The sequence below is a fragment of the Phascolarctos cinereus genome, unplaced genomic scaffold, assembly GCF_003287225.1.
Source record: "Phascolarctos cinereus isolate Bilbo 61053 unplaced genomic scaffold, phaCin_HiC Scaffold_726;HRSCAF=1367, whole genome shotgun sequence".
In the NCBI taxonomy this organism is placed as follows: Eukaryota; Metazoa; Chordata; class Mammalia; order Diprotodontia; family Phascolarctidae; genus Phascolarctos; species Phascolarctos cinereus.
Window position 1 is genome coordinate 111,999,497 of NW_027556098.1, and position 27,513 is coordinate 112,027,009.

Sequence of the window (27,513 nt, forward strand, 5' to 3'; positions counted from 1 at the left end):
CTGAGGCAGGCCTTGTCTTACTTCCAAGATTTCTTTGTCTTGGGGAGACTTGCCTAGCTTTGACCCCCACCCCCCGGCCCACCCTCCCCTCCCTATCTTAAACTGTTTAATGCCTGGCTGGCCATATTGTGACCCCTAGCTTCACTGCCTGGATGTAGAATTATGCCTTTAATTGGCAAAGAGGCATTTCAACAAGAATGGGGTTAGACACAAGCCAAGCCATAACTAGGGATTTGTTCACCCAGGGAAAGTGGCACAAACGTATCCATACTTTGGGGAGTGGGGGGGAGGTAGGTTGGTTAGGATACCATTCTATGGTGAGAAGACGGAGAACCTCAGGTCTGGGATGAGCTTTATTCTTCTTAATTAGGTGCTTAGCAAATGTTATCATTTTAGCACTCTGGGGTAAGGCCCCAGTTGCCCTGTCCTAGTCAGGGCTCTGGATACTAGGTCAGCCCTGTATGAGTTGAAAAAAGACCAGGCAAATGTAAATAGGAACATACAGTGATGTCCAAAAAAGGCTCAATCACAGAAACAATCTCCTGACCCTGCTCTTCCTGTGGCCAGAAGCTAATCCCAGACCAGGTGCTTCTGGTACTGTAGGTGAGAATGGAAAACTGGTGACACTTAGCTGAAGTGGGGACTATAGAGGGGAAAAGGGGCCAAAGGCAGTTCCTGATAAGCAAATGCTGCCAGGTAATGAATTATTTAAGTCTCCTACACCTTTTCTTTCTCCTCTTCCTGTTTAGCATGTTTCAAGGGAGTACACAGGAGTCTGCTTCTCTAGCTCTGCCTCTTAAGTAACACTCCTCTAGTCAGTCTTGGAGGGATGCCTAATTGTCGTTCTCTGTAGTTGCATGTGTGTGTGTGTGTGTGTGTGTGTGTGTGTGTGTGTGTGTATCTAAGGGAGGATAACTGTCATTCACAGCTGTGTGTATCTGTGATGGTTTATCTGTGTGCATGTGTATTTATATTGGGGCATACCTTGGAGTGTATTCAAACATATGCAGTTGTCCTTGTGCGTTTATGTCTCTTCATATCTATAGGAAACTGTGTTTCTGTGTCTATTTGTCTTTGTGATTTCTGTTTAGGTATGTCTGTATCTGGGTGGATTTAAATTTATTGGCTATATGTATATCTCTGTGGGTATATGCCTCTATTCCCTATACTTCCCTTCCGGAATTGTTAGCGCTTTCTGAGATTGCCTTCCATTTATACTATAGATACCTTCTATGTACTTTTTTTTTTAAAAGGCAGAGTCTCCCTACCTCACCTAGTTCAGAGGCTACTCACAGGCCCAATTCCACTGGGATCAGCATGGAAGCTTCAACCTGCTCTAGTTCTCACATGGGCCAGCCCGGGAACCCTCATTACCAGGGACTCACCATACTGGTGCCAGATAGTGCAGATATGGGATCAGCTTAGCTCACTGCAGCTCAGAGCTCCTGAGCTCAAGCAGGCCACTAGCCTAGGCCTCCCTGATAGTGAGTACTACAGGGACAATTTTTTACATGTCTCTTGGACCGGAAGATGACCTCCCTGAGAGCAGGAACTATTTCTGCTTTTCTTTAATAAATGCTTGCTGACTACTATCCATGAAGTCATGTGTCATTTTGTAATATAAAAGTATATCTGTGAGTGTGTCTCTCTGTACTGGCATCTCGATGTGTATCAGCAGATGTATGGGTTTAAGGACAGGAGTGAGAATATTTATTAATTTGGGGGAGGAGCTAAAGACTAGCTTGTTTTCTTTTCCTAATTTACAGCAATTCCAAAAGCTTCATGGTTAAACTATGCCCAAAAGCTAGAATAAGATGCAAGAAAAACCCCAAACATAGATATGGCCATCCTCCTCTTGAACTTGCCATCCAAGGAGGTCAGAATGCAATATAGCTGCTTCACACATAATGATTTCAAGGTGAAAAAAGCATGCAGTGATCTTCCCATGTAGGTAGTACAAAGGATAGATTGCTGCACCTGGAGTCAGGAAGTCCTAAATTCAAATCCTGCCTCAGACACTTGCTAGCTGCGTGACCCTGGGCAAGTCACTTAACCCGTTTATCTCAGTTCCTCATCAGTAAAATGGGGATACAATGAAGAAGGAAATGGGAAACCATTTTAGGAAGCCCAATAAGGGCTCATGAAGAGTTGGACGTGACTGAGCTACTCAACAACAACATTTCTTACCTTAAAATATTTGTCTAAGACTTCGCTGTAGTTGCTCCCCTTAGAGAACCAGCCATCAGGTATGATCTCAGCCTCTAGCCACTGGATGATGCGCCTTCGGAGCTCATCACGGTCAGACTGATAGCAGACCACTGTGGGAAAGAAATGAGAAAAATCAGAGGAGGAAAGGGAGGGGACGTGGTGGGGAGGATACAGAAAAAGTTAGAAGTAAAGAGAAAGAAAGATGGCATGCAACATAGGTAAGAGAAATGCAGGAGAGAAAAAATACTTAAAAGGACTTTTCATTAATCTTGATGTTTACAGTAATCAATGTTTTGATTATAGGTTAAAGAAAGAAGTGCTTGGTAGGTCAAGGCTCATTTCATGTGTTATAGGTAGAGATTAGCAAGCTAAAATGAAAAAATTAAAAAGAAAGTGATCTTGTCCCGGCCTAGCACTGTATTGAAGCAGTTCACAAATAAGATGTCAACGTTCACTGTTACAATAGTCCAACCCACCTGATTCTGGGTCTTTAACCTGGCCATTTGGTCTCATCATACCGAGTAATAATATTCTGCAAGTTTCTCATCCCTATCAACTGATATATCTTTTGTGGTTGTTGTTGTTATTCACTTGTTTCAATCCTGTCTGACTCTCCATGACCCCATTTGGGGCTTACTTGGCAAAGATACTGGAGTGGTTTGCCATTTCCTTCTCTAACTCGTTTTACAGATGAAGAAACTTAGGCAAATAAGGTTAAGTGACTCGCCCAGGGTCACACAGCTAGTAAGTGTCTGAGGCCAGATTTGAACTCAAGAAGATGCATTGTCCCTACTCCAGGCCCAGAACTCTATCCACTGCACCACCTCCCCCATATACTATTTGGGACTGTGTTAATATAAATTGCTGTTAAATATTCCCAGGAAAGGAATGCATTCAGCTCTAACTGGCTCAAACGTATTGTTAAATTTTCAGTGGGAGCATTTATACGTCAGAAATTGGCAACTGCCACATAGCAGGGCTTGACTTACTGTTTTGTTGATTATCTAGATTTGAGGAAATGTCAATAATGCAGATTAAACTTTAAAATGTAGGTGCATATAGGTTTTAAAATCAAGAGTCTGGCTGTTAAACATTTACCAGCTCACCCTTATTTTGCTTTATAAACATTGCTTGAGCTCAGTAACAGCATGGTAGAAGGCTTAGGGAATGCTGTCTTCACCGGAGTGGAGGCCCAGTGACTGTAAGTTAACAACCATTATCATTATTACTATCATTATTGGATTTACATAGTACTTTGAAGGTCTGCAAAGTGTTTTATGCCTATGATTTCATTTGAGCCCTGAATGCATCAATATTTTTAAACACAATATGGGACAGCTACCAAAGACATCACATTCAGGCTGAGGAAGTAGTGAATGGGAAACCAGAATGGGAAAGAGAGGGGATGAGGAGAGACCTGAAACGCCCAAGAGTGGAAAGTTGTGAAAAAAATAAAAGTGGGTTTAGTGGGATTTCCAGCCATTACAGCTTTGAATGCTAACTGCATGACTTTGGGTAAGTCATTTAACCTTTCTCAGCCTCAGTTTTCTCATCTGTAATAGGCAGATAAGCACACTCGTACTAATCACCTCACAGGTTTCTTGTAAGGAAAGCAATTAGTAAGTTTTAAAGCACATATACATGAGTTATTTTCTTTAGTAGAATAAGTGTACAGTTGAAATAAGTTGGATATCTGATTCTTCAGGGCCAATGCCCACAGAAGGACTCAGTGGGCAAGTGAAGGAGTTAGGGGAAGCTCAATTATTAACTCCTCTAAAGTTTAAATCCTGCCCACGTCAATACAACCTCAATCTGCTGTGTAAAATGCAGGCTTGAACTTCTTGGGATCAATACCCATTTCCGCGTCATGTCCACTGAAGGAAGGCACTCTGCTAATGACCCAAACCTGACGTCAAGCAATAGGAAGTGGTTCCCTGGATGTCAGCTTATAGGAAAGGCAGACACTCACCTGGGCTTGCAGACGGACTTGTTGGTTTCTTCTCTGCCAAAGGAAATGGGAAATTGTGTGACTTGTCAAAGCAGGAAATGAAATCATTTCATTATCATGGTTAGGCCCCTGCTGGGGAAGGTGGTTGAGATGCATGCCGCATTGTTATTATTTTCTACCTTAAGTCAGCCCTACTCTCCCTTCATTTCAACTAGACCAACTCCTGGAAGGAAGCTAACTGGATCACCAGCATTTTAACAGAGTGCCCAGGTTCTAATTAGGGTTAGATTGAGCATCCACAGCCCAGGACACCTGTTCTATGCTAGCAACACGCTAGATCAAGGGGTGGATAACCTGCAGCCTTGAGGCCACATGTGGCCTTCTAGGTCCTTGTGCAGCCTTTTGACTGAGTCCAAGTTTTACAGAACAAATCCTTTTAGGAGAACAGGATGAGGTCAAAGGTCTTTTCACCTAAAAGGGAGATGGGTAAAGTATAAAACCAAGGTATATTACCACCAGGTAACAAGATGACATTAATATGCTGGAGCATTCCCAAATTCCTTCATGCTTTATTCAGAAGTGTAGATAGAGACAATTTTATAATAATATGCAGAAGTCAGTTAGGGGCTCCACAAATGTGGTGTAAGGGAAAGAGGACCCTTAGGGCAGGAAGACCTCTGTTCCGTGACTGCTTCACATATTTACTAGCTGAGAGACCATGGACAAGTCACTTAATATCTTTGTACCTTAGTCTTTTCACCTGTAAAAGGACAGGGCTGGACTCAGTGACCTGGGAGGTCCCTCCCAACTCTTAATCTATGGTCCTGTGAGTCCAACCTATCATCTGTCTGGAGATAAGGTCCTAAGACTTTAGTGGAGAACTTGACAGACTGGAGGTGATGGTCAGAGGACTGGATACCAGCATCTCTAGGAAGAAGGCCAGTGATTAATGAGGATTTGGGCAAGGGATGGGAGGGAGTGAGGGGAAATTGGAAAAAGTTCAGCCAATATATTCTTTGTACCTCTATTCAACTGGCTTACCACCCATGTCCCTGACCCCAACCCAAGGTCACAGAGTTGGAGGCTACATGCTATGACATGAACACACTTTACCTTTGCAGTGTCCATCATGGTCCACCTGGATTTTGGATCCAGTGAGGCAGGCATCACGGTGCAGCTCACAGTGGTTGAGGTATGTCTTTCCGTTACTGCCACACACAGGCCTCTTATGAGATTTGCATTGCTAGAACAGACCCAGAGATGGAATGTTCCTATAGCAGCTGACACAGGCACCAACCAGCTCGTTGGTGAGCTCTCCCCTTAGCATGAATAAAGCTTCCCCTTGCACAAGTGTGGTGTGGTAGATTTAGTGCTGCACTGAGAGCCAGGATGACCTGGGATCAATTTGCTTCTGACACGTGCTAGCTGTGTGTTCCTGGGCAAGCCCCTTAACTTTCTGGAGCCTCAGCTTCCTCCTCTGTAAAATGGAGATAACAATGTCTGTAGTACCTACAGAGGGGCAGCTAGGTGGTACAGTGGATAGAGTGCCAGGCCTGGAGTCTGGATGACTCCTCTTTCTGAGTTGCAATCTGGCCTCAGACACTTACTAACTGTGTGACCTTGGACAAGTCACTTAACCCTGTTTGCCTCAGTTTCCTCATCTGTAAAATGAGCTGGAGAAGGAAATGGCAAACCACTCTAGTATCTTTGCCAAGAAAACTCCAAATGGGGTCACAAAGAGTTGGACATGACTGAACAATAGTTTGTTTTTACATATTTATTTCCTTGTCTTCCCAATTAGACTGTGAGCTCCTTGACAGCAGGGACCATCTTTTGCCTCTTTTTGTGTCCCTAGCATTTAGCACAGTACCTGGTATGTGACAGCACTTAATGAAAGTTTATTGTTTGATCAAATGAGATATTTGTGAAGCACTCTGCTATGTAAATACTAGATATGATTATTATTACTAAGCCATGGAAAAACTGCAAACCACAGGAGTAGAAGGAATACTTACATAGATGCAAACATAGATACTTAAAGTATCAAAATATGCTTTCTTTTTTTTTTTCAAGGCAATCAGGGTTAAATGACTTGCTCAGGGTCACACAGCTAGTAAGTGTCAAGTGTTCCAGATGGGATTTGAGCTCAGGTCCTCCTGACTCCAGGGCCAGTGCTCTATCGACTGCACCACCTAGCTTCCCTTCAAAAATATATTTTCCAAGAGCAAAACTACCAGGTTAAAGGGTATGAACAGCTTGGTATATCTTCTTATACATCCTGACTGCTTGCTATCCAGAAGGACTGGATGGATAGATGTCTACTGCCACCAGCAATATTTAAGAGTACCCCTTCTATACATAGCCCTTCAACATTGAGTTTTTATAATTCCAATTTGCTTTTGCTAGTTTAATCGGTATACAGTAGCACCTTGGAGCTCTTCTAATTTGCATTTTGTAATGGTTAACAAGGGCAGGCACTTCAAACAGGATAATATAGGTAGGGCCCTTTGCAAACCTTAAAGATATCTATAAATGTCAGTTATTATCATCATTATCATCATCATCATCATCATTATTCTATATGATCATTTGCTATCTATTTTTCTCATATATAAACTGTTCATCTCCTTTGACCACTTATTAAGTAGACTCTGGATAATGAGCTATGCATAAATATACATATATATATATATAACATATAAATATATATATATGTATGCTGATTTTTAAAATATTTTGAAGACCAAGCTTTTAGTCATTTTTTACATTTTATTTCTTCCTAATCTGTTGCTTTCCCTGGGATATTTACTTTATTGCATTTCATTATGCAAGTATTTTTATTTTTAATAAAATTGATTACTCATATCTTGTCACTTTTTCAATGTCACCTTGTCACTTCGTTACTCCTTCAATGGCCAAGAATCTATTTCTCTTCCACAGCTGGTATAAATATGCTCTCCAGTTTCCTTTGTTGTTGTTATTATTTTGTTAAGTAGGTTAGTTTATTTTTATGTTTAGCACTAACCCATCTGGAATTTATTGCTATGTATAGTATGAGGTATATGGAGTCAAGTTAATTCTTCCCCATACATATATGTCCCAATTACCCTTCCCTTGAAACATTTATTAAGTAGTGAGTCTTTTCCCCATTGTTGTGCTATATCTGGTCTACTACACATGAAGTCCTTATTTCAGTTCGACTCCATTTCTATAGTTTCAATTTATTTCATTGAAAAGTTTTCTGTTTTTTTCAGCCAATACCATGTGTTTGTTTTTTTTTAATGTATGTATAATGAACTGACTAGGGAAATGTTTAACCAGAAGGGAAGGCATGGGATGATAGATTTAGAGCTGGAATGGACCTTAAAGGTCATCTACTCCAAAGCTTTTAGTGAAAAGGAAACTGAGAGCAAAGGGTTTAAATGACTTGACCTTCTGATGGGTAAGAAGTGGCAGAGCAGGGAGCTGAACCCAGGTTTTCTCATTCCAGATCCAGTACCCCTACCAATGCTCCCATGGGAGTTCTGAGTCTGAGCCCTGTTGGCATACCCCTAATTCAGGAGTTCTGGACAAAGGCCTACAAGGCAACTTTCCTATACTAATTTACTTAAGGAGTAGAGTTTTATTTGCAAGTCTCTTACAAAGAAGTAAATAAAATATTTCTCTGATTCTTACTTTGATCCCCCAAGTATGAGTTTTCAAAAACTACATAACTACAATAATTTAGGATTTTTTTTCCCTTCCAGATTGAAAAAATCCCAGAGGTCACTGAGACAGATGAAAGGGTATTTTGTTTCATTTCTAAATTAATGTGGATAACAATGTGGTACAAGAGAAAGAATCCTGGATTTGGTGTCAAATCACCTAGGTTTGAAACCTAGCTCTGCCACTTATTACTTTTGTGGCCTTGAGGATGTCATCTGAACTAGGCCTCAGTATCTTCATCAAGAGGCAGCTAGGTGAAACAGTGGATAGAGCACTGGTCAGAGAGACCTCAGTTTAAATCCGGCCTCAGATACTTACTAGCTGTGTGACTGCGAGCAAGTCACTTAACCTCTGTTTGCCTCAATTTCTTCAACCGTAAAAATGAGGATAATAATAGCACTTATCTCAAAGGTTGTTGTGATAAATGAAATAATAATTGTAAAGTGCTTAGCATTGTGCTTGACACATAGTAGGTGCCATGTAAATACTTATTCCCTTCCCTCCCCACTCCCATCTTCAAAATGGAGGCACTGGGCTAGACAACTTCTAAAGTGCCTTTGAGTTCTAAGACTACGATCCTGTAAAGGATATATACACATACATATGCATACACACACACACACACACACACACACACACACACACACACACACACATTCTGCATTATCCTAATGAAAGTCAACCCTCGGCAAAACAGCCATTTCTGAAGCTACCCCTTTTCCTGAATAACTTACCTCAATACAAAGACAGGTTGGCTCTCCCTTTTCAGTGACTGCACACTCCCGGCCTGCCCCACAAAACACATTGGCACAGACTTTGGATTTGCTTTTTGATTCTTCCTAAAACAGAAAAAGAAAAAAGAAAAGAAACTAGGTAACTGAGAAAGATCCCATATAGGGGTAAGTCAATTGACACTCCCATTAAGGTTTTTTTGGGTCTAGCTCTTTGAACTGGGTTCAGCTATTGATTCAAAGGTCTAGACCACAGATCTACCAAGGACACAGCAACTTTCTTAATCATCAGAGACCATCAGCTTTCATGAATGAGAGAATCTTAGAAGGTTAAACTGGGCAGGACCCTTCACAAATACCTAGTTCAAGTTCCTCACTCTGCCAAGAAGGAAACTGAGTCCTAGAGAGGAAAAGTGACCTCTCCAGGGTAACAAATGTCAGAGATAGGATTTAAACTTGAATGTCCTGATACCAAGTCCTTTACTCTTGCCTCCTTCAGTACTTACAAAGCACAGTGCTTCTGGCCCGATCACTATCTTGGGACAATAGGTCAATACTAGAAACCATTTTCTGAAAAGTAAGAGTTTGAAAGACCTAGCACTGATGGTCAACTAAACCTCAGGTCAGAGGTAGTTGGGATGAGGATGACAGGGGAAGGTTGTTCCATAAGGCAGTTCCAAACCATACCAAGCATTCATTAAAATTCTGTGCTTAGAAATTAAATTCCTTTCATCAGATGTTTATTCAGTGCCTATTATGAGCTGGGCACTGTGTAGTCATGGTTACTGTTATTACCCAATTTGGTAGCATCTGGTCAGCAGTCTCTGGCTGTTGAATTGTACCTCCAGATACAAAACTGGTACATTATTAAATGCATCCCTCTCCAAACACAAGGACAGCAGATATGATCAATCTGGGCATATGATATCAAAGTTCCACTTCTTCATCTCTAAAATGATGGGGTTGGATTAAATGACCTTTAAGTCATTTTCAGTCCTAATATTCTGTGATTCTAAGTTCTAGACTGTGGTCCAATACATTTAATTCCATTAATATTTAGTGCCTACTATGTACTAGATGAGAGGTAGTATTGAGTAGTGAATGGAAGGCAGGTTTTGAGTCAGAAAGGCTTGTATTCAGGTCCCCCTTCTAAAACACACTAGACGTGAGACTGTGGGTAAGAGTATCAATGCCCTCAAGCAATTGTCTAAGACCATACTCACAGACTTGTGGGTCTGCAACAGTTGAGTGAATTTCTACACAAATGAAATCACAGGTCTAGATAAATAAAATAAACGAAAAAGGGCAAGGCACCATTCGAGGCATTAGGGATACAAAGATAGATGATACGTCATAAAATGCAGCAGACATTGCTTTATTTCTTGTGTTTCTGTTCTTTTTTTTGGGGGGGGAAGCAATTGGGGCCGACTGATTTGCCTAGGGTCACACAGCTAGTAAGTGTTTGAGTCTGGATTTGAACTCAGGTCCTCCTGACTCCAGGGCTGGTGCTCTATCTACTGTGCCACCTAGCTGTCCGTAGACATTGCTTTTTAAGGAGTTTAGAAGCTTATGGGTATAAGGAAGTATGAAGATAACTCTGGAACAAGGAAATGTGAGATAAATTCCAAGGAGAGGTCCAGGCAAAATGTCATGGAAAATTTGAGGATGAATTACAGATGACAGCTCTCTGACTGGATGGGGAGATCATCTAGTCCAACCTGAATATGAACTTCTAAATATACCTGACAAGCAGTTATTTTGTTCAGTAGTTTCAGTTGTGTATGACTCTTTATGATCCCATTTAGAGTTTTCTTGGCAAAGATACTGGAGTTGTTTGCCATTTCCTTCTCCAGTTCATTTTACAGATGAGGAAACTGAGGCAGACAGGGTTAAGTGACTTGTCCAGGGTCACACAGCTGAGAGACTTGAGGCTAGATTTAAACTCAGGAAGATGAGTCTTCCTGAGTCCAGGCCTGGCACTCCATCCACTATGTCACCTAGCTGTCCCAAGTGGTCATCAAGCCTTTGCTAGAATAGTTCCAATGACTATGGAAAACACACTTCCTCTTAAGCCATCTCATTTCACTTTTGGATAGTTATAATTATTGGCAACTTTCTAGTACATCAAACTTTCAACTGGAGACTAGGTGGGGATGAGGTGGGAAGCAGGAATCAGGGAAAGACTCATGGAGGAGAAAGTTAATTCCCTAATGAGATAAGTATGTAAAGTAGTTTGCGAACTTCAAGGTCTATGTAAATGGCAGTTATTATTATTATTATTATTATTATTATTATTATTATTATTATTATTCAGCTAGGTGGCACAGTATGGGCCTGGAGTCAGGAAGACTCATATTGAATTCAAATTCAAATACGGATACTTATTAGCTCTGTGACTCTGGGCAAGTCACTTAACCCCATTTGCCTCAGTTTCCTCATCTGTAAAATGAGCTGGAGAAGGAAATAGCAAACTACTCAAGTATCTTTGCCAAGAAAACCCCAAATAGGATCATGAGTTGGGACATGACTGAAACAACTCAACAACAAAATTATTATTACTAGGAAGCTAGGTAGCGCAGTGGATCAAGTGCTAGATCTGGCATCAGGAAGACCTAAGTTCAGATGCATCCTTAAACACTTGCTAGCTATGTGACCCAGGGCAAATCACTTAAACGCCACCCGCCTCAGTTTCCTCATCTGTAAAATGGGGATAATCATAATGCCTACCTTCGAGGGGTCTTATGAGCATCAAATGAGAATATTTATAAAACATTTTGCAAACCTTAAAGCGTTATATAAATACTAGTGATGATGATGATGACGACGATGACGACGACGATGATGACTACACCCAGACTTTAATTCCAAGGAAGGCACTACTTTTTCTGCAGCCTGCTTTTTGGGGGTTAGTAAAGTTAATGAGGTCCTTCCAACCCCTTTCCTTGAATGGCAGTGCAGGGAGAGATTCCTCTAGCAAGGCTTCATTGTTTCAGTCTAGACAATACCCATCCCATGTAGCAACCTTGGGTGGGGTGGGGGTGATGAATGGATAATGACAATAACAGCCGCCCTGGGCACAGGCAGAGACAACAGATTCAAACCGGCAGAAATATAAATTAAACACAATGTACTTTGTAACTACTCCCCAAATCTGCAACAGCAATCGTTACTTTATATCAAGGAAGAACTAACAGAGAGCATGCATCCTTCCACCTGCCCCCCATCGCCACCCAATGCCGGCAACTGGAAACTGACAGGGGGCCATCAATGCAGCTTGATCTGCTGCCATCTGCTGGCCGTTTTCTGAATTTTGTACCATTCAGTTCTTGGAAAAGCTCATTTCTTTGTCCTTGACATCCAAGATTCCCATTGGTCTAGCAACAACCTCCAAGCTTGCATTTCATTGGCTCATTGATTTTTTTCGCTGAACCAATGATTGCCTATGCCTCTCTCTCTCTCTCTCTCTCTCTCTCTCTCTCTCTCTCTCTTCTCTCTCTCTCTCTCTCGCTAAAAGAAGGAACCAATAAGGTTAATGGGAGGAGAGGAAAGGGGGATGGAGGCTGGAAGCTTCTGCTTCCCGAACAAGGCGGGGGAAATGGGAAAAAATAAGAATAAACAGCCTTCCCAGCAGGGCCACTCTTCCCTGGGAACAGGACCAAGAACATAAAGCTCATGCAGGGTTGGGGGGAAAAATTTCACAGCCCAGAGTAAAAAATCAATGAAGAGAAAATGTCTGCACACACACACACACACACACACACACACACACACACACACACACACACACATACACACACACCCCACACATCAAATATCAAGGTCAGACACAGCAACACCTCTAAACACATATTGGCAAATCTGTATATTGTTAAGTGGTTTGTCTATGGATGTAACATACATATAATTCCCAAATATGCAGAGGAAGTCACTGTTTACACTTTAAAGTGTATTTCAGTTAGAGAATGTTCTCTACATATTTGGTCCTCAGCCATAGGTGGAACAGTAATTATGTCACAGAATCATAGCAACTCAGATTGCAGGGACCTTTGAGAGGCATGTTGGAATCATAGTTAAAGCCTAGGAAAACTCACACTTTGCCTCAGACACTTGGTGATCTTGAACCTTAGTTTCTTCATCTCTAAAATGGGGATAAATAAATAATAGCACTTGGCTCAGAGTGGTGTTGGGAAGAGCAAGGGAAATAATGAATATAAAGTGCTTTAAAAAGCTTAAGGCCTATATAAAGGTGAGATATCATCTAATCAAAGGATCAGAGATTTAGAGTTGGAAGGTACTTTAGAAGGTCATTTAATCCCTCATTTCACAGATAAGGAAACCCAGGCCCAGGGAGGTTATAAGACTTAAGAGTAGGCAGAGCCTGCATTTAAACCCAAGTTCTCTGACTTTAAGTCCATTGCTTTCCATTATACTATGCTGTCTGTTATTTTATACATGAGGAAACTGAGACCCAAAGGGGGAAAAACGACTTGGCTTTAAGCTAATATTTTGCTGTTCAGTTGTTTTCCATAGTACCTGACTCTCATGATCCCTTTTGGAGTTTTCTTGACAAAGATACTGGAGTGATTTGTCATTTCCTCCTCCAGCTCCTTTTACAGATGAGGAAACTGAGGCAAACAGGGTTAAGTGACTTGCCCAGGGTCACACAGTTAGGAAACATCTGAGGCCAGATTTGAACTCAGGTCTTCATGACTCCAGGCTTGGCACTCTATCTGTTGTGCCGCCTAGCTCCCATTGAGTCAGTAGTTACTAGTAAATGACCAAGCTTCTGATTCATGAGTTCAGCCCATACAGATCTGCCAGCACAGAGGGGCATAGTTCTCCCACATACACCTTAACAGGATAAACAGCTCTAACTAGTTTAGGATGAATGGGGCTTTGTTTCACATGCCAACAACTGAGGGAGGACATAGTTTTTCTCCCCTCAGTAGTGCCCCTGGCTGCATCATACATATTGAAGAGGAAGGTGTGCCTTAGGTAAGAGCAAAGAAGTAGTCTCTAGCTAGGAGAGGATGGGAAAGGAAGCAGGACAATAGGTTGTCCCTCTCCTTGTAAAACTACTCCTAGGAGACAAATAGTGAGCTGGGATTTGGTGCTTTGGAATCTTCCTCATTCTGCTCAAGTGCTGCCCAATATGCCCCTATCTCACTCTTGGACTAGGCAATGTCTCATCTCATCCCTACAGTTGGAAGTGGTGATGCTGAAGTGCCTTATTGCCTCAGTCAGTAAATTATTGTTTATTAAATGCCCACTATGGGATGCTAGGGGGCACAGTAGATAGAATGCCCATCCTGGAATTGGGAAGATCTGAGTTCAAATATGGCCTCAAACATTTACTAGCTGGGTGACCCTGGGCAAGTCACTTAACCCTATTTGCCTCAGTTTCCTCATCTGTAAAATGAGCTAAAGAAGGAAATGGCAAACCACTCCAGTATCTTTGCCAAGAAAACCCCAAATGGGTTCAAGAGGAGTCAGACATGACTGAAACAACTGAACAACAACGTGCTGGGAACTGTGCTAAGTGACAGAGATGCAAATAAAGACAAAATATAGTCCCTGCTCTTAAGGAACTAGCAAAAGCCATGGTGGAGAGAAGCAAGTCCATTGCCCAAAAAAACTTGGTCCCTGTTGTTGGAATTTCTCCTTGCACAGTAGGAAGAGGCGCATCTTATCTCCAAAGCAGCCCTTGTTTTCCTGAGGGCCTGGCCCTCTCTCAGCAGCAGTTCTTAGCTTACGAAGAACTTTCTCCTACCTGAAGCAACTAAGCCCCCATCGGCAGATTCTGGGACCCTGAAGTACCTCAGTTCTCTTTCTCCTTTCCCATCCCTACACTGCATTCTCTGTCATAACGTACATGTAGGAAGGGCTATGCAGGACTGTTTTTGGTGAAGAGTGAAAACATTCCTGGTTGTATCTCTACTTAAGGATCAGGGATTCTTTACCTGGGGGTCTGTGAACTTTAGAAAAAACAACAAATATAAGAAATATAAAATATAAATAATATTTAAGCCACTGAAACTGAAAGCAAACTAAGACTTATGGGAGAATTTGCAAATAAAAGTGAATACATAATACATAATATTTCAGTGTCGTTGGTTTCTTTTGTAATTCTTTGCATTTTATTTTATGTGTTTAAAACCATTATCCTGAGGAGGGGCTCATAGGTTTCTCCAGACTGCCAAAGGGGTCTGGGATACCAAAAAGGTAAGAATACTTGGCTTAGATATGTACATGCCCACATATGGGTGTGGTGATGCTGTGTGCCCATGTAGCCCTGATATTCATCCAGAATCTCACATATGTACAAACATAAACATACTCAGTGTCATTCTAAGGAAGGTGCAGACTTCCTGTCTGCAGCCTGGGGCTCAGATGCAGTGGTGGACAGCCAGATCTCTGGTAGTTAGTTTGGCATGGATATTCTTTGTACTATCACTCTGTGGGCCCCTCCCACTGCACAGGCTTACAGAGAACAGGATGTCCATAGCACTTAACTTCACAGGGTCGTTGTGAGGGTCAAATGAGATGATTTCTGCAAAGAGCTTTGCAATTCCCAAACATCAGTTATTACGATCTTTATTAAGGATACCCCAAGGCAGCTCTTGGAGGCCTCTAGAACTGTAGTTCTAGCTTCGGAGAATTGGAGCTTCTGGGTTTTTCAAGGCCACGTGAGGCCTTCTAGGTCCTTGGGTGTGGCCCTTTGACTGAGTCCAAGTTTTACAGAACAAATCCTTTTATTAAGGGTATTTGTTCTGTGAAGTTTGGATTCAGTCAAAGGGCTGCACTTGAGGACCCAGAGGGCCACATGTAGCCTTGAGGCAGCAGGCTCCCCACCCCTGGACTATTTTGAGGATGTGAGTTTGGAAAGGATGATCTTGAGGGAGTTCTAGCTCCAGAAAGATCTTATCCTTCCAAATATCTGTGGGTAAGTGCTCATAGAAGCACCTACTCTGAACACAGATTGCTCCTTTGGCTGAATCTAAATGATGTGCCAAGATGTTGGATTTCCCCTGTATTCCCCCACCATGGGTTCTTAAACTTTTTTGTGTCCTGGACCCCTCTGGCAATCTGGTGAAGTCTATGGACCCCTTTGCAGAATAATGCTGTTAAATACATAAAATAAGTTACTTAGGATTACAAAGGGAACTAATTGTATTGAAATACATATAGGCATGGACATACATACATATGTGAAAACAAGTTCACAGACCCCAGGATTAAGAACTCTTAAAATATAAATATACACATGTAGAAAGACACAAACACATTTAAAGTAAACAGATTATCAGGAGAAGTTTAGCTGAGAGACATTGCAGATAGGGAAGTGAAAGAAGGCAGAATTAGAAAAAAATCATAGAATCTTAGAGCTGAATATAAGAGATCATTAGCTGAATCTTAGCTAAAGAAAGAAAAAAATAATCTGTTTATACTAGCCTTAGCCTTCAAGCAAGTAAACGGGCAGGCAGGTGATATGTCTGACAGTAGGTGGCAACCTCTCTCCTTTCCTCAACACTCCCAGAAGCCTGCATTGCAGAAGTCACTGCCTCTCTTCATAGAGCAGATCAGATTAATTTGCACTTTCACTAAGCTTAAAGGTTTGAAAAGTGGGGTGCATCAATAGGCATTACACAACACATACTTGGCAGTGGACATCAGGTTTGGGTGCTTGCTAATCTGGAAAAAGAACATTTTGGTTTCACTAACAAAACCTCTCATTCTCTTTCTTTTTTTCCCCTGGCATCCTCTGTGACACAAATCCCCAGTGATAATGATCTGTAGAATGAAGAGCTGGGCTAGAGCTCTCCAAGGTCTCCTCCAGGTCTCAATTCTTTGACCATGCGCAGCATGCTCCAGAGGAGACCCCTTGACCATCTGAACCCCTTCCCTAACTCCTTCTCTGTGTTCCCCAAGAGTGCGAAAAGCTTAGGATTACTCAGGGCTGCCTTTAAGGGCAGAAATTATCTTAATGTTCTTTCTGTGTCTTCCAGGATCTACTAATTTCTTCCCTGATGACTACAAACATGCTCAAGTCTCCCTAATACTGAAAAAAATCCTCAATAAACCGTGACTTAGGTTATGGTGTGTCAGATTTGAGGCAGCTAAGCGGTACAGTAGCTGAAGTGCTGGACCTCAGGTCAGGAAGATCTGTGGTCAACTCTGGCCTCAGACACTTACCAGTCATGTGACACTGGCCAAGTCACTTAACCTCTGTTTGCCTCAGTTTACTCAAATGTAAAATGGGGACAATGATAGCCTCTACCTCTCTGGTTTGTTGTGAGGATGAAATGAGATAATATTTGTAACATACTTAGCATAATGCCTGGCACATACTAGGTACTATGTCAACGTTAGCTTTTATTATTACTTCTCCTATTTGTATCCAACCTCCTAGGAAACTTGATCAGCATGTGTTATCTCCATTTGCTCTTCCATATCTCAGAATGAGATAAGAAGGTATGGATGCTGCCTAGCACAATTCCTGGCCCACAGTAGGCACTTAATAAGTGCATGATGAGGGATGGGTTGCAATCCACACCATTAGAGAGAGAACATACATTAGTGAAGGATGCACTGAGTTGTTGAAGTATCTCTCAGCCTAACACATAATAGGTACTCAATAAATACTTGTGCACAACGATCACTTCAAATGCATGCTGGGGAAGTCCAAGATATGGCAGAAGACAAAGGGCTAATTTCTCAAGAGCAGTAGGAAATGTAGGATCTCAAAGTGGCATTTTAAAATTGAATCAGCTTTGTTTTAAGCTTCTCTGAATCTGAAGAAACTGTTCCAGAAAGGACTCTGAAATCCTGACCAAGAGATATAGAGGCCTATAAGCCTTTGGTTTTTCTCCTCTTAAGGACATCTCTTCCCATTGAGACAGTAGAATCCATACTCAACTGTGGGGGTACAGGTAGTCAGTCACCTTTTCTTCCTAGCCCCTAAGAGCTATACTATAGTACAGGGGAGGGTCTTAGTTTCTTCACTTGTGAAATGGGGAGACAAACTACATAGTCCTAGAGTCGATTTAGAGCCATGATTATTTTTTATTATATTCCTCTATGTAAATCAACCCATCAGAACACTATTTAGACCAGTGATTCTTAATCTTTTTCATATTGTGACAGTCTGGTGAGGCTTATGGTCTCCTTAGAATTATGTCAGTAAATACACAAACTAAAATCCATAGAATTATAAAGGAAACCTATTATATTGAAATACTTAATACATTTTTTTTCAAGTCCACTCACCCCAGGTTAAGAATCCCTGATGGACCTCAACTATCATAGAGAAAGATGGGAAAGGGGCAAGGTATTTAAGTATTCTCTTTACATAATCCTAGAGCAGGAGTGGAGAACCTACAGCCTTGAGGCCCCACATGGCCCTCTAGGTCCTCAAGTGTTGCCCTTGGACTGAATCCAGACTTCACAGGACAAATCCCCTTAATAAAAGGATTTGTTCTGTAAAACTTGGACTCAGTCAAAAGGCTGCATCCAAGGACCTAGAAGGCCACATGCGGCCTCGAGGCTGCAGGTTATCTACCCCTATCTAGACCTATAGATCAGTTGCACTATCTAGGAAGTCTCCAAGTTTCCATCAATTGACAAACTTGTAAAACAAGGGCCTGGCTTACAGTAGGCCCTTAATAAATATTTGTTCTTTTCTCTTTCCCTTTCCTTCTCATTTCCTCCAGAGGTACCACTCCTCTGCCCTACCCCTGCAATCAAATCTTCATTCCCACTTTAGAACAGCTAGAAAGGTCTGATCTAGAAAATAGCGTTGTTTTGTGCAAATATAAAGAGTTAATGAGTTATAGGGCCCTACTGATGGGGTGGGGACCTTGGAGGGGGGCAAGCAGAGAAGTGGAATAGTTGCTGACTTCTAAAGTAAAACTCAGTGGTTTCCCGGCATTTCTGGTGACGTTTAACCTAACACTCTTATTTTTCAGCTCATTCCCATTATGTATTCCTTCCTCAAAGCAAACCTGTGAAAAATCAACAAGCTTTTACCACGTGTTTACTCTGTGATCCAAACACAAAACTGAAGCTAAGTTCTTGGCCTTGAGAAGCTTACATTCTCTAGGGGTGGGGATAGGGTAGAGAATAACACGAAGTGGACAGAAATTGAGAGGAAGACATGGGAAGCAGGGGGGTAAAAAAGAGGGATTATTTTCTAAATTGGTAAGCCTCCAATTATTAGAAAACACCATGGAAAAGATATTAGACATGGTGCTCAGATGTAATTGCAAGAGAATAATAATAATTGCTAAATTCAAGATCATGATGAGTTCAATAGGTTTTTGTGCCTAACTACCTGCATACCCCCTTCTCTAGCTTACTCTTCACAGAGGCTATTCCAAACCTTCTCTTCTTTTCTCATCTCCCATACCATCTTCTCTCCCTCTTGCTCAGCTGAAGACCTCATACTTTACTGAGAAACTGAAGGCCATTCATCGTGAGTTCTTTCTTCTCTCCTTCTTTAAATCTAAAAATCCCTACACAACAGCTCCCATTCTCTCTTCCCTTACTCCAGTCTCTGATGGAGACATGGAGGCTCTTCTTACTGATGCCAACCTCTCTCCATGTCTTTGACTCAACCCCCTCCTGTTTTCTTCAACAGACTGTCCCCACAATCATCCCCTCCCACTTCTAATCTTTGATTTCTCCCTATCTTACTGGTTCTTTCTTTCTGATTACAAACATGCTCAACATTCCTCCATACAGAAAAAAAAAATCCTCAATAGACCTTACTATCATTTAAGCTGTAGTTGGGTTCTGCATCTCTTCTGATGGCCAAACTCCACTTTTTAGCTTTGAAAGGCCCACACAAACTGGCTCCAACCTACCTTTCCAAATCTGTTACGCAGTTTTGTCCTTCCTGAATTGTAAGATCCAGCCCAAGTGGGCCCTCTTGCTCTTCTTCACTCCATTCCACTTCCCCCACTCCACCTTCCATCTTCATGCCTTTTCCTTACAGGGTCCTCCATGTCTGGAACTTAACTCCCACCCCACCTCTACTCTTAGAATCCCTTCTTTCTTTCATGACTCTGCTGAAGCAACACACTTCAGAAGTACATATTTATAATATAGAGAACTGAGTCAAATTTCTAAGAATATCTCCAACTGATAAATGGTCAAAGGATATGAACAGGCAGTTTTCAGACAAAGAAATCATAGCTATCCATAATCACATGGAAAAAATGCTCTAAATCACTATTGATTAGAGAAATGAACATTAAAATAACTCTGAGGTACCACCTCATACCTATCAGATTGGCTAATATGACAAAAAAGGAAAATGATAAATGTTGGAGGGGATGTGGGGAAACTGGACACTAATGTATTGTTGGTGGAGTTTTGACCCGATTCAAGCACTCTGGAGAACAATTTGGAACTATGCCCATGCACATTATTTGATCCAACTATACCACTACTAAGTGTGTATCCCAAAGAAATTTTTAAAAAGGTGAGGGAAAGGACCTATTTGCACAAAAATATTCCTAGCAGCTCTTTTTGTGTGCACACAATGATTAATATGGAAATGTTTTACATGATTGCACATGTGTAACCTATATCAGATTGCTTACCGTCCCAGGGAGGGGGGAGGGAAGGGAGAAAGGGATAGATCAGAACTGAAAACCTTAAAAAAAAATGAATGTCAAGAATTGTTTTTACATGTAATTGGGAGGGAGGAATTACATATTAAAAACAAAGAAGTACACCTTTATATAACCAACTGGAATATTAATTACAAATAGGCTTATTTATTAATTCATTCATCAAATAAATGAATGGGCAACTAGGTGGCTCAGTAGATAGTGCCCTGGAGTCAGCCTCAGCCACTTCTTAAGCTGTGTGAGCCTGGGCAAGTCATTTAATCCTATTTGCCTCAGTTTCCTTATTTGTAAAATGAGCTGGAGAAGGAAATAGTAAACCACTCCAGTATCTTTGCCAAGAAAACTCCAAATGGAGTCACAGAAGGGTGGGGCAGGACTAATCTACTAAATAATAACAACAGGCATCTACTGGCTTTGAGGACCCTGGGCAAGGTTTGATTTTTTTTTTAATAATAAAATGAATTTGGACTCCACGTTTTCTAAGTTCCTCCTATGTGAGATGTTTCTTGTTCTCCTTAGCTGCTAGTGTCATCATCCTCCAAAATTTATCTTGTGTGTGTAATCTTCAGTTTAGAGCTAGAAGGGACTTTTAGAGGTCATAGAGTCCAACCCCCTCATTTTAGAGGTTAAGAGGTCACATCATTGCCCACCATCATACACACACACACACACACACACACACACACACACACACACACACACACACATACCCCTAGTAAGCATCTGAGGCAGGATTTGAACTCAGGTCTAACCAACCTTTGCTAGCTCTCTAGCTGCTATCCACCTAGCTCCTCATGATAGGATGCAAGCTCCATGAAGGCATGGATGGTTCCCTTTTGGTCTCTGTACCTTCAGTGCTTAGTATACTGCCTGGCAAGGGTAATTAATAAATGCTTATTGGTTGACTGCTTGCTTGATAATAACATCATTTCTATGGAAACATGCTTGCCACTACTTAGAAGTGGACTTCTTAACTACAACTTGTTTGCACGCTAGGGCTTGCTTATATGTAGCAAAGCCTCAATAATTTGAACTAATTGGCCCATTTGAATTAATGAAAATCTAAATCACAGACCACTGTTAAAGTTAAAGCCACTTTCTTAGGTGATCTCTCAAGGGTGCTTCTAGCTCTAATGTGCTATTCTTTCAAGTATGGTAATAAAGTTATAGCACCTTAGGGCACATGTTTAAATTAATAAATAAAACTTATAATTAATATACCAAGTGTTTATATAAATGTATACCCATGAAGAGTATCAGGATGCTTCAAAAGTTTTATTTTTTCCTTTTAGTTACAGTACTAAGTTCTAAAAATTCCATTTTATACCAATAAATTCAACAATCTGTACTAGTCCAAATATAGGCTTCAGTTTCCCCCAAAATCTGGCTTGTATGAAACATGAGGGTGACATAATTGTACTCTTACGTGAACAACAAAATAGTGGAAGATAAAAAGATCAGTAATGGCAAAAATGAATAAAACATCTTTAGTGAGCTAGAAAAAAAGGGTTTTTTAAAAAAAATTCATTTCATTTAAAAATATATTTGCAAATATAATATACATATGTATGTGTATATATATGTGTGTGTATATATATATGTGTGGTATCCCAAGAGTCAGTGAAGTTTTAAGCTTTTTAAAGCATACATGAATATACATATATACACACAAAGGGCTTCCTCAAAGTCTTAGTAAATATATATGTATGCAGGTATGTATATGCACATATATGTATGTATACATCCACATAAACAATACACATCTACATATATGCGTATGTATATATGACTTTTAGGATATCCTGTATGGGTGTGTATGTGTATATCTATATGTACACATAGACATGTCTGTATGTATATATGAACAATATATGTATATATGTGTGTATATATACACATATACAGGCAGCTACATGGTATAGTGGATAGAGCACTGGGCCTGGAATCCAGGAAGACTCATCTTTGTGAGTTCAAATCTGACCTCAGACACTTACTAGCTGTGTGACCTTGGCCAAGTCACTTAACCCTGCTTGCCTCAGTTTCCTCATCTGCAAAATGAGCAGGAGAGTTAAATGGTACACTGTTGCAGGATCTTTGCCAAGAAAAGCCAGAATGGGATCACAAAGAGTGAGACATGACTGAAAAACAACTAAACAACAACAAAAACATATAGAAATCTATGAAATGCAGCATTGCACAGTAGATTGTGAGCTGGACTCCAAGCCAGGAAGACACATACTAGCTGTGTGACTCTGGCCCAGTTACTTAACCCATAAGTGTTTTAGACTGCTCTCTCAGACTAGGAGTTGAAGAAAAGGTTCCAACCTACTTTGGTAGAGGGACTTTCCTCTTCTCTGAGTTCTCTAGACCAATGAAGACGCAGGTCCAGTTATTATATATCTTTTGTTGTTGTTCAGTTATTTCAGTCTTGTCCAGCTCTTCCTGACCCCATTTGGGGTTTTCTTGGCAAAGATACTGGAGTGGTTTGCCATTTCCTTCTCCAGCTCTTTTGAGAGATGAGGAAACTGAAGGAAACAGGGTTAAGTGACTTGCCCAGGGTCACACAGCTAATAAGTGTCTGAGGCCAGATTTGAACTCAGGAAGATGAATATTTTTGACTCCTAGCCTGGCACTCTATCCACTTCACCACCTGGCTGCCTTTATATATCTACTACCTTCAAATAAGCCTCATTTTAGGAGGGTGGCATATATTCAGGTCAATGTGGTATTAATTGAGCTCTATTAGGAGGTCAGTGTGCCATTATACGAGCCATAGGTTAATAGAATTTGTAGCTGTAGGGGGCTTTAGAGATCATCTAGCCCTTGTGGCCCTTGTTATTAAAAAGCTTATAATCTAGCTGAAGGATGGGAGGCCATGCACCTAAGAAATAGACCTAGAGGCAGTCCATGATTAAGTGCACAAGCAATGAATGCTACAGATGTATAGGGAAGATAGAGATCCCTACTGGTGGGAGTGGTCAGGGAACAAAAATGAAGGACAAAGGAAGGGAGCAGCATGGCACCATGAAATGGGTCCTAGCTTCGGAGTCTGAGGACCTGGCTTCATTTGGGCCCCTGTCCCACCCCTGATACTTACTCCCTGGATAATCCTGGGAAAAGTCCCTGATCCTCAGGTGAAGACATCCATATCATAAGTGGGGGAGGACCAGATAACTTATTTTTCTTTCCAGCTCTGGATTCATGGCTTAAATTAGCTCTTGAAGGGCATGGAGGATTTAGAAGGGCAGACAGGAAGGGAGAGGACATTCTCTCTCATTCTGAATCCACATTAATGTCTTCTGCAGTAAGAGGAAAAAGCTTGTTAAATAGGAGATATGCTTCAACCCGTTCCCCTTTCCAAATGAGGAGAAATACACAATTAGTAGAGTCTAAGTTTCGGAGTAGCCATATCACATGAGTTTTCATGTATGTATGAAATATACATGTGGTAATAAACTAAGGAGCAGCTAGGTGGTACTGTGGATAGGATGCTGGACCTGGAGTTCAAATGTGGCCTCAGACTGAAAGGATGGTGTGCCCTGAACAATATATACAGCAGTCTGGAGGAGGGGAGGGTTTGAGGAAGAAAGAGAATGAGTTCTGTTTTAGACATGGTGAGTTTGAGATGCCTAAGGTTCACCCAGTTCCAGATGTCCAAGAGGCAGTTCATGATATGGGACTGAAGCTGGGGAGAGAGATGAGGGTTGGAAAGATGATGCCTCAGATTAAAAGTTGGGTGGAAAAGGGATCCCTTTCTTTTCTTCTTTCTTTCTTTCCTTCCTCTTCTCCTTCCTTTCCTTCCTTCCTTCCTTCCTTCCTTCCTTCCTTCCTTCCTTCCTTCCTTCCTTCCTTCCTTCCTTCCTTCCTTTCCTTCATTCCCTCCTTTCTCTTTTTTCTTGCTTTCTTTCCTTCCTTTTTTCTTTCTTTCCTTCCTCATTTCTTTCTTTACTCCTTTCCTCCCTTCTTTCCTTTCTTCCTTTTTTTTCTCCTCCTCCTCCTTCTTCTTTCACAGAGTCTTTGCTTGCAAGAACACTGGAAAGGAGGTAACTGCAAGCTGACCAGGACCAGTATTGGTGCTCCTGATATGCTTCAGCCCACCCAAATCCATAAAGTCCTGGTATAAGAAATAAGATGTTTCAAAGGTTAAGAACCTATGTTTTTGACAGTGAAGAATGATCAGAAAGACCATGTGCTCTGGCTGGGGAAGAAGTTACAGAGCAAAGCCATAAAACTGTCAGCTTAAAATATCATCTACCCCACCAAAGTGGACTGGTTAGGCCTCATCCCTGATCCTTTTCTTCCTTCCCAACTTTCCTTTTCAACAGCCCTTTTTATGCCGGTGTGAGATTTTGGCTCAATTTGCAAGAGCAATTCTGCAACAGAATTCTAAGAAGAGAATGGTTTTCTTTTCCATGCCAAAATTAGTAATGGAAACTTCATGGAAGGACCAGCACGCATTCCCCCCCGCCAACCCCCCAACAGACAGAAAGCTATGCAGCCTGAGAACAAAGGAATCCACAGGACTGGGTGGAAGCAGGAGAGCCTTCTGGGGGAGGGTGCGGCTGCACTGCAGTGAATAGCACGTTCTATAAGACAGGGAGGCCAGGCCGCACCCAGAGAAGGGCTGCTGCCAGCTGGGAGGGGAGGGGGCTGGCTGAATAAAACAACCCTGGGTGATGGAAGGGTGGGGAAAACAATAAAACCTGAACCACTTTGGAGACTAGGAATGATGTTGTCCCAAATGCATTCAGAGTGTTCATTTTTACCTTGTTAAGCTGTATGTCTGTTTAATTCAGGTTCTCTGGTAGAAAGCACGTTGGTGTGCTGTGTGTTGTCTAAGAAAGAAGGTGGGGGAAGACAAGCAAGGAGTTCTTGCAGTCAGCCCGATGCCAGTGACAGGTAATTTGTGTTGGTGCTGCAGAGACGGAGTCTTCCCCATTATGCATGTTTATAGCCCACACTTCATTTCAAGGTTAATGCTATCACCACCATCTTTTTTTCCTCTTCAAATAACAAAAGGTCATTTCCCCCAGCAGCAGACTTCCAGCATCCCTCCTTCTTCCCAGCAACAATGATAGCTTACGTTTAAATAGTGCTTTATGAGTACAAAGCAAAATGGGGCAACTAGGTGGTGCAGTGGAAAAATTACCTGGCCTAGAACCTGGAACATTGCAGTTTGAATCTAGCCTCAGACACTTCCTAATTGTGTGACCCTGGGCAAGTCATTTAACCTGTTTCCTTATTAGAAAAATGGGGATAGGGAGGCAGTTGGTGGCATAGTAGATAGAGCACCAGCCCTGGAGTCAGGAGGACCTGAGTTCAAATCTGGATTAAAAACACTTGACACTTACTAGCTGTGTGACTCTGGGCAAGTCACTTAACCCCAATTGCCTCTCAAAAAGAAAAAAAGAAAGAAAGGTGGAGATAATAATAGCCCCTTATCTCCTGGGTTATTGTGAGGATCAAAGAAGAAAATACTTGTAAAGTACTACATATAAAGTTATTATTATTATTATTATTATTATTATTATTATTTTTTATTATTACCAATAGCCATGCATCTCTATCATCATTACAGAGCAAAATGGGGCAGCTAGGTAGCACAGTGGATAGGTTCTCAGTCTTGGAGTCAGGAAGACCTGAATTCAAATACAGCCTCAGATGCTAGCTGGGTGACCTTGGGCAAGTCATTTGACTATCCTGTTTGCCTCAGTATCTGTCAAATGAGCTGGGGAAGAAAATAACAAATCACTCCAGTATCTTTGCCAAGAAAACCCCAAAAGGAGTCATGAAGAGTTGGACATAACTGAAAACAATTAAACAACAACAATATACATTATCAGATAAATATTGATGTTAAAAACATGTGCCTTTGTTTAAGGGAGAAACTTGGGGATTATTAACAACACTGCACAATTTCCCTAAACCGACATAGTCCAGTCCACTCCCCTCTTCTTATTCAATTATGGGCCCAGTTCATTGTCCACCTGTAATGGCCATTCAATAAAGTTTTATATAAAATTGGGAGTCTGGGTGCCTTTGCGTATTGGGGGTGTGTTGTGAATAGGCTCTGGTCAGTATGCCTGAGCCAGGATCTGGTTCACAGATCCTGCTTATAGGAGATCCCAGATTCAGGTGCTGAGCCTGGCTTTTCAGGAGCACAAAGAAGTGTATGGAATAGGGTGGCTCCAGAATCCAGCCTTGCTTGTGTGCTTAGGAGACTAAGTAAGAGCCCTAATTCCCACAGAAGCAGATAGAACTGTGATAACAAAGCCTGGACAGATATAATCTCTGAGCTGGTACAGTAATTAGTCCCCAGGAGCAGAAAAAAAAGAAAACAGAAAGCCTGGGAACAAGCTGACATAGCCAGGATTTGGAGATGAGAGAGTGGGTATGTGGGTCTGCTGTGATGCCTGAGAGGAGGAAGCTGGGATCCAGGAAGGGAGCAGGAGAAGTCACATTTAAAGAGTCAGAAACAGGACCAGGGAGATTCAGTGTCATGGAACCCAATGGAGGAATTCTCAAAGAGTGGGTGATCAACAGAGTCAAATGTTAGGGAGAAGGTGAAAAAGATGAAGGCTGAGAAAAGGTTATTTAATTTGACAAAAAGAGAGTCATTGGTAGCTGCTTCACTCTGATGGTTGTGATGGAAACTGAATCACAGATGGGTGGGAAGAGAGCAGGTAGTAGGAAAATGAAGGCAAGGGGTATAGAGATACCTGAGAGGGAAGTGGAGGGGAGATTATTCAGTAGCTAGAAGAAGGACTAGAAGCAGGCACACATTTTTAAGGACAGGGAGATTTTAAAGAGCTTGGGGGTAGAAGGGAATGAGCAAAGAGGGATGGAAGATGCTAGAGAAGGAAGGAATATTATGGAATTGAGGACCCACAAAAAAAAGGTGAAAAAAGATTGCGTCCAGAGCAGATATATGAGGATTGCTTTAGGGAGGAGTGAAAATTCTTCCACTACAACCGGAAGGAAGGGAAGACAACAAATTTAGGGGCTTGTTGGGAAGACAAAGGTATATGATGGAGCTCACAACATTTTAGTCTTCTTGGTTAAATGGGCATGAGGTCAGCAGGTACAGGAAGATGGTGAAGGGATGGTAAAGTTGGAACTAATTCCCTCTCTACGAGGGAATCCTAGGAAGTCATTGAAAATGAATTAAAGGATGGGTTTGAAGATATCGTGTAGAAACCTGGAATACTAGAGGAAAGAGTGCTGTATTTGGAGACAGAGGACCTGAGTTCTAATCTGGATCTTTAATTCTGTACCTCTGTGGCTTTTG

The 27,513-nt window shown here is 41.5% G+C and overlaps 1 protein-coding gene across 1 annotated transcript in view; it reads right to left on the reverse strand.

Moving 5' to 3' along the window:
* FSTL1 (follistatin like 1) overlaps positions 1-27,513 on the reverse strand; it is a 100,950-nt gene that overhangs the window by 17,359 nt on the left and 56,078 nt on the right. Inside the window, exons 3-6 of the mRNA XM_020985888.2 lie at positions 8,596-8,700; positions 5,270-5,399; positions 4,178-4,210; positions 2,188-2,318 (exon numbers count right to left, since the gene is read on the reverse strand). Of these exons, the coding sequence (XP_020841547.1) occupies positions 2,188-2,318; positions 4,178-4,210; positions 5,270-5,399; positions 8,596-8,700 (399 nt within the window). The remainder of the gene's footprint in view (positions 1-2,187; positions 2,319-4,177; positions 4,211-5,269; positions 5,400-8,595; positions 8,701-27,513) is intronic.